This window comes from Corylus avellana, chromosome 5 (assembly GCF_965113065.1).
Source record: "Corylus avellana chromosome 5, dhCorAvel1.hap1.2, whole genome shotgun sequence".
Taxonomy (NCBI): domain Eukaryota; kingdom Viridiplantae; phylum Streptophyta; class Magnoliopsida; order Fagales; family Betulaceae; genus Corylus; species Corylus avellana.
Genome location: NC_142494.1, coordinates 23,335,379 through 23,342,941, shown reverse-complemented (window position 1 = coordinate 23,342,941; position 7,563 = coordinate 23,335,379). Strand labels below are relative to the sequence as shown.

Sequence of the window (7,563 nt, the reverse complement as noted above, 5' to 3'; positions counted from 1 at the left end):
CCACTGTGTTATGCACAGCGCGTGTGCGCCATCAACTTATAACCATTATTATTAATTAATTACTTGGAAAAAAAAATAATAATTATTTACTAGAAAATAATAATTATCATTTTTTTTTTATATCTCAAAAATTAATATTTATTTTTCCTGCACCTGCACGTACAACCTTGTGTAGTACATATTTTCCCTTGAGGAATGTTAGGCTTACAAACAAATTTTTACAAACTGATGTGGCACAATATAATTAATAGATATAAGATAAGTTCAAATTTTGAAAAACCTAATTATATTGTGTCACATCAGTTTGTAAAAGTTTTTTTATAAAATTTGTTTGTAAGCCTAGCACTCCCCTTTTCCCTTTGCTCCTTGCATGCATGTGGAGCGCGGAAGAGAAGCTCAATGGATTAGATCATATACGTACCATTAATGCTCGTAACATGCATATATGTATTTTCATTTTATCTCTTTAGTGATTTTAAATCCCCGAATTTTTTATTTTTATTTATTTTTTATATCTCCACACAAGAAGGGGAGGAGAATTCGAACTAGAAACCTCCGCTTTATAATACGTAATCCCCATCCGATTGAGTTACATCTTAGAGACATGATAATTACTTACTATTGGCAATTAATTGGTATATATATCGAGATCTTCATATAAGATATTTGCAATATGTTGATTTATTAGGCAAATATTAGAAGCTTGTTCTAAGAATATATAATAGAAGTATGTCATTATTTCTCATGCTTGATTTATGCCTATATACTATGGAAAAAGAACATAATTATTATTGAATTATTTTAACACCCCATAAATTTAAAGGTAAATTTGCAAAAAAAAAATAAAAATACAAAGGACGTATGAAAAAATACAATCCAGTAAAATCTTTTGCGACTAAACTAACCCCTCCTGTGATCCTTAATTTCGCCACCCATTTATGCAATAAAAGAAAATCAAGCATATTAATTTGTTCAGGTCTTGCGGAGCTAGCTGCATGTATTGGCGGGGGAGAGTGCAAGCACGCTCCATATAAGCGCATGTAGAAGAAGCTAGCATTTCCTGAATGGTAGACTAGCTTAAAAAATGAATCCTAGTCTCATTCCTTAGACTTGCCTTTTACGATAGCTCTATCCATTCCCGCCGGCGTAGTCACTGGCTGTCAACCTTGAGGCATCAACCACACCCCCGTTGACACCAATGATGAAATATATGTATATATAAGCCCCATGACGTACGGCACCCCCACTTACAAGTTTATTGCTCGCTCAACTCGAAGTTTTGGAGATCGAGGGAGACTTTCAAGAGCTAATTAGTAATTGTGTTCTTGCAATTTGGTTATTAATTTGTAATGGCTTCATCCAGTGGTGGTGTGCCTCCAGGATTCCGATTCCACCCAACCGACGAAGAGCTGCTTCACTACTACCTCAAGAAGAAGATTTCCTTTCAGAAGTTTGATATGGACGTCATTAGAGAGGTGGACTTGAATAAGATGGAGCCTTGGGACTTGCAAGGTAAAGTTTCTTATACTGTACCTCTTGATTTAGCTCAGGTCGTGCTGAAAAAAAAAAAAAAAAAGCTAAAGGAGTGAAAATAGTTTCTTTTGTTTATCATTTCAAGTTTTTTCATGAAAAGAAAAAGAGAATCGTTGAAATAATTACATGATTTTTTTTAAGGCACCTAAACCAAATATATGATTTTTGATCATGGTTTTTTGTTTTGTTTTGTTTTGTTTTGTTTTTTCTTTGTGTTCTTATTCCCATGCCACTCATTTATCAATTAATGACCAGAAATTAATTACATAGAGATAGATCAAAGCTAAGCATTCTCGATCTTTTAGTCAATTTATATCTCTTAACTAAAACTTTGGTTAGCTAGACCTTCGTAAATTGTGGCCAAAGTATCTTGATCTCACTTATGGAAGCAGCTATGGATTAACACATAAAGGATTTATAGTTAATGACGATAAAAAAGGAGCAATCATATATGATAAGTTTCATGAATTTGAGGCCTCTACTTGATCTCTTAATCTGGGTCTATCTGTTACTCATATGGAGATTATACTTGAAATTTCATGAACTGTTGTGAGTTAATTAATTATTAGTATATGCTTTGGGGCTTAATTAATTCTATGATCGAAAGGCTCGCCTCTACTCTCAAATGATCTTTTTCAGATGTCTTACTTCAATTATGCTTTCCCACTTAAAGGTTTTTAATTCAGTATTTGTACGTTCTTGATGTTTACTATGAATTTTTTAGTATTATATACTAATAAGAAACTCAGGCTTTTGTACGTAATGCACATTTTGATGTGGCTCTTGACCCTAGTAGGGAAGCTAGCCTCCTGTTGTGAAAGGATTTTTTTTTTTTGGTGGATCTCTTCCTTTGGAGGAGCTTAATTGGTTTAGCGCTAGCATGCTTTAGGGAATAGGGGCCCCTATGGGCTGAGGTGAGCTTTCTTGTATATCTGTAACTTTTTCTACAATAATATTCATTAATTGTTCACCCAAAAAAAAGAAGAAAGAATCACCCTCTCCGTACAATACGTATCTCACCATGAAATTAACTCAAAATGCCATTTGCAGTGGGAATGAAACAGTATTTATTTTAAGGGTTAACTACCTTTAATTTATTCTCTCTTCTAACTATAATTATTTTTGTAATATCATTCATGATGTTTCAATGAGGTTATAATTTCTCTCATTTCCTGATTAAAAGTGATGAAAATATCATTCATATAAAAAAAGACTTATTTTTTCTATTTTTTTTAATCTTATTAAATGTATTTTTGTCATTTTTAATTATGAAAGGTAGGCATTACGTACAACCCTGTCATGCAACCCCAATAATAAATAAGAAGACATAGTAAAAATTGTAATATTGAGAGATACTCCAAAAGGGAGGATAGTCAGAGAGGTAAATATAATTTCCCCTAGCTTATTGTATTTGTAACAGGGGATGCGTGCCTAATTATTTCAAATTCTTAGATAAATAAACAAAATATATACCGAATTATTAAGTCATGAAAAATCACGACATTCAAGGAAATTCATTCTTCAAAAGAAAGAATAAGTCAGAGGCCTCATTAATGCCTCTTCTTCACGAGGATTAATCTATGAGTAAAAATATACTTCCTCCAAGATTTGGCTTTCTCATATGGTGAGCTTACAACTAATGCAAGGATTCAAAATAAAAGGTACGTACGAGCTAATTACTCAATCCAAGGATATAATCATACAATGAACATATAAGCTACATGTTACATGCCATGTCATAGAATAGTATATATAATTATTGTTAGATCTACGTTGTCACATCCTTTATATACACGTACTAATTAATTTGTTCATGACATGCACCTTTTATTTTTTTCTTAATCTCTAACAATTTTGGCGGTGCATGTTGTTACTTTGTTTGTGCATGTACGTACGTTTAGAGAGATGCAAGATTGGGTCGACGCCGCAAAACGAGTGGTACTTCTTCAGTCACAAGGACAGGAAGTACCCGACAGGATCAAGGACGAATAGAGCAACAAATGCTGGGTTCTGGAAGGCAACAGGGAGGGACAAGTGCATTAGGAACACCTACAAGAAGATTGGCATGAGGAAAACGCTTGTTTTCTACAGAGGGAGAGCTCCACATGGCCAGAAGACTGACTGGATCATGCATGAGTACCGCCTTGAAGATGGCGATGATCCTCAAGGAAACTCCACTGTAACTCTCTCTCTCTCCCTCTCTCTCTTTGACATTTTGGGTAAAAAAAAAAAAAGGTGGACACGTACACATCATCAATGAGCTTAATTACCGGATCTGTGCAGCTGTGTAGAGATAGATATATGATCATTGACCTCCCCTACTATTAATTATTGCTCTCGTGTGGTCAAAAGCCGCTTTTGATTAATTAAAAGCAAACGTAAAACTCAATCTTTGACTTCTTAATTCCATCATTAATGCAAGCCTGATGCTTGCCAGCAGGTTAATCTTGCCACATAACAAAGTAATGTGTTCGACTTCGACGTACAATTTAAGTAATATTTATGCTCCACCATGCATGAGAAATTGTAAGTCTCATGCAGTAGTTCTCATACAACTATATATTCGTATAATAGAAAATGTACGTATTAAGCGGGTGATTTAACAATAAATAATTAATTGCTTATTAATTATGATTGATTTTAATTACATACAATATTTGTGTAGGAAGATGGGTGGGTGATTTGCAGGGTGTTCAAGAAGAAGAATCTATTCAAGGTTGGGAATGAAGGAGGGTCAAGCATAAACTCGGATCAGCAGCTCAGCAACACATTAAGCAGCAATCAAGCTCGCACGTTCATGCACAGGGACAGCCAATACCTACCACGCCAACAACACAACAATGGCGGCAACCAACCAACCTTTGAGCCTGAGCTAGCACTCCGCCACTACTCCCACATGCCTGCAGCCTCCCAATACTCACTTTTCCAATCCCAGGCGCCCCTTCTTCCGACCCACAAGCCCCTCGGCTATGACTACTCGACCGGCCTCCCTTCCGAGCCGCCCCTCATGGTCAAGCAGCTCATGTCGAACCCGAGAGACTGTGAGAGTGGCAGTGAAAACCTCCGATACCAAGCTTGTGAGCCGGGCTTGGAGGTGGGCACGTGTGAGCCGGATCAACAATTGGTTACGGCTGGGAGATCAGATGAAGGGATGAACGAATGGGCTATGCTCAATCGGCTTGTCACTTCTCAGCTTGGAAATGAAGACCCGTCAAAAGGGATGAGGTTCGAGGATGCAAACACGTCGTCTGTGCCCCAAATTAATCAGCTCTCATTGCGCGGAGAGATGGACTTTTGGGGCTATGGGAAATAGTACTGCAAATTGGAAAATTACCAGCTGACCATATGGCTATAGAAATTTGAAAAAGAAAATATATTGGCTTGATTTCGTTCTTCTTTTTTTTTTTTTTTTTACTCATTTATTCAAGCATTATCCCATTGTTTTATGAACAGTTTTTTAACAGTGAACCTGATTGAAAATTTGTAAGGGTGTATGTATATAACTCTCTCTCTCTCTCTCTCTCTCTCTCTCTCTCTGTTAATTATAGTTTTTGAAAATCATAAAAGATTACCTTGTTTGGTTGGATTTAAATGGAGGATATTCAGCTTTTGGGGAAGGTAGATTTCATTTTAGAGCGGTGGGAATTCACATTCTGTTAGCTTTGGAAATGTTTGCTTTTTTTTATTATTATTATTTATTTTTTTTAAATGACAATAATGCACATATCCCATAAGTTTATTAATTAATAAGGCGCTAAACCTTATTAATAAATAAGAGATGTTGCATCCTGCTGCTATGATATTTCAATATGACAACACTTTCTCTTTCTGTGAGTAACGGAGCTACGAATTCATCTTAGAGTGGTCGAACTAAAATGTAATAATAAAATAATTTTGTTTCCCTTTATATATTATGTTCTACGGTATACAAGATATATGATAAACACAATTTAAAATAAAATAAAATAAAGAGAAAGAAATATAGGTGAAAATATCGTTGTGTGTTTGTTTAAAATCTAAAACTCAAGAATAAGAAGAAGATAAACTGAAGGTCAACCTGTGCAGAGAGTCAAACAGTTCCCACTGCTCCGCCTCCACCTCCCTCTCTGCTCGGATTGTTAGTGGAAAGGATCCTCCGGCCGTTTGGTCTTGGTTTGCTAATTCTAGGCTTGTTTAGTTTCTTTGTTATTTTTAGTTTGCTTTATTCCTGTTTGTTGTTTAATGTACTTGAAATAATAATAATAAAAAAATTAATTCCGGGTGCATGTGTTGTGTGTCAGGAATTTTCCTGGCGTTTTCTCATGTTTCGCCACTAATTTATTTTTCCAAGTGTTATAACAAATGCCAGCTAAATTAATGGGAATGATTGATTGTTTTGTAGTGTAAGACTAATGTTATTGAAGGTTGTGTTTGACATGCTATACTACATATTGGTAAAAGTTATGAGTTGTGATTGAATCTTGAAGTGTTCGGGCCGGGGTTGTTGTCATGGTTCTTGATATGTGAAAGTTAATTAGGGTTTTGGAAAGAGGATGAATTTTTATAGGGTTAAGTGAATGTTGGGTGTTGCATGTGAAGTTATTTTGGTATTGTTGGTATGAAGAAGGGAATTTGGATGGATTGGGTTCGAATTTGAGGTTGTTTTGTGTGAGGAGTGTTTTGTGGTTTTGCGTTTAAAACCAAATTCATATCTATTGGGGGTGCTTGTTTACCTGGTCTAAGTTAGGTTCCTTACACTACAAAAAAAATACAATTTATTGACGGAGGTTTACTGACGTGTCAGATGACCTGACACGTCAGTAAACACTCCTGACGGGGCCATCCTGACGTGTGTAAGGTGTGAAGAATGTGGGTGTCAGGAAATGAGAATTCCTGACGTGTCAATTTTTGACATGTCAGGAAATGCTGACATGTTGATTTCAACACGTCAAAAAGAATTCCTGACGTGTCAATTTTTGACACGTCAGGAATTCCTGACATGTCAATTTTTGACACGTTAGAAAATTTTTTTGACATGTCAACGTGGCGCGTCAAAAAATTTCTGACGTGTGGAAAATTTGACACGTCAGGAGTTACTGACGTGTCAATGTTTGACACGTCAATAATTCCTGACGTGTCAAACATTGACACGTCAACAATTCCTGACGTGTCAAATTTTACACGTCAGGAATTCTTGACGTGTCAAAGATTGACACGTCAAGAATTGTTGACGTGTCAATGTTTGACACGTCAGGAATTATTGACGTGTCAAACATTGACACGTCAGTAACTCGTCAATAACTTTGGTTTGTTTTGAAATTTTTTTTCCCTCTCCCCCTATATTTTTTGTGATTAATTTCAGGACTATACCCGAATTTTGTGTTACGATTAACCTAATATTCAATCTATCCATCAAATCCATGCAAATAATATACAATTTTTTCATTAAATAACATACATCATATCCATTAACAGCAATCACAAATTATCCAAGAAAACTAACTTCAACACATCATAATATCACAAATAACATAATATATATACACCAATCACAAACTGTCCATCAAAACTAACTTCAACACGCCAAAATGACACAAATCACAAACTATACACCAAGACTAACTTCAACACACCAAAATGACACAAATAACATAATATACACCAATCACACAAACTATCAACGAAAACAAACTTCAACACACCAAAAATGGCACATACTAACTATATATACACCAATTACAAACTATCCACCAAAACAAACTTCAACACATCAAAAATGACACATACTAACATAATATACACCAATCACAAATATAATTACATCAACTTATACACAAGTGTGAATGGCCTAAAATTTTCAACCAGACTATCGATCATTGACATCCATAGCATCCTCTCGACGATGTCCATTACCTGCAAATGATAAAACAAACAATATTCACCAATAAAACAACCACCAAACAAATAAAATTCACTGACTGCAGATGATAATACAAACAATCATTGAGCCCGAATACAAACAATCACGTCGGTAACGTGAAAGAAAAATGA

General features: G+C 35.4%; 1 protein-coding gene across 1 annotated transcript; it reads left to right on the top strand.

The window, feature by feature from the left end:
* The first annotated feature begins 1,349 nt into the window (after positions 1-1,349).
* On the top strand, positions 1,350-4,846 carry NAC070 (NAC domain containing protein 70). Its single transcript, XM_059596685.2, has 3 exons — positions 1,350-1,512; positions 3,435-3,712; positions 4,199-4,846. The coding sequence occupies exons 1-3, from the start codon at positions 1,350-1,352 to the stop codon at positions 4,844-4,846; spliced, it is 1,089 nt and encodes a 362-aa protein (XP_059452668.2).
* The last annotated feature ends 2,717 nt before the right edge of the window (positions 4,847-7,563 follow it).

Bases quoted from the DNA above. Each gene is read 5' to 3' on its own strand.
- NAC070 (XM_059596685.2), top strand. From the start codon at position 1,350: ATGGCTTCATCCAGTGGTGGTGTGCCTCCAGGATTCCGATTCCACCCA. The intron at 1,513-3,434 runs GTAAAGTTTCTT...ACGTACGTTTAG, and splicing joins GGAGCCTTGGGACTTGCAAG to AGAGATGCAAGATTGGGTCG. The intron at 3,713-4,198 runs GTAACTCTCTCT...ATATTTGTGTAG, and splicing joins ATCCTCAAGGAAACTCCACT to GAAGATGGGTGGGTGATTTG.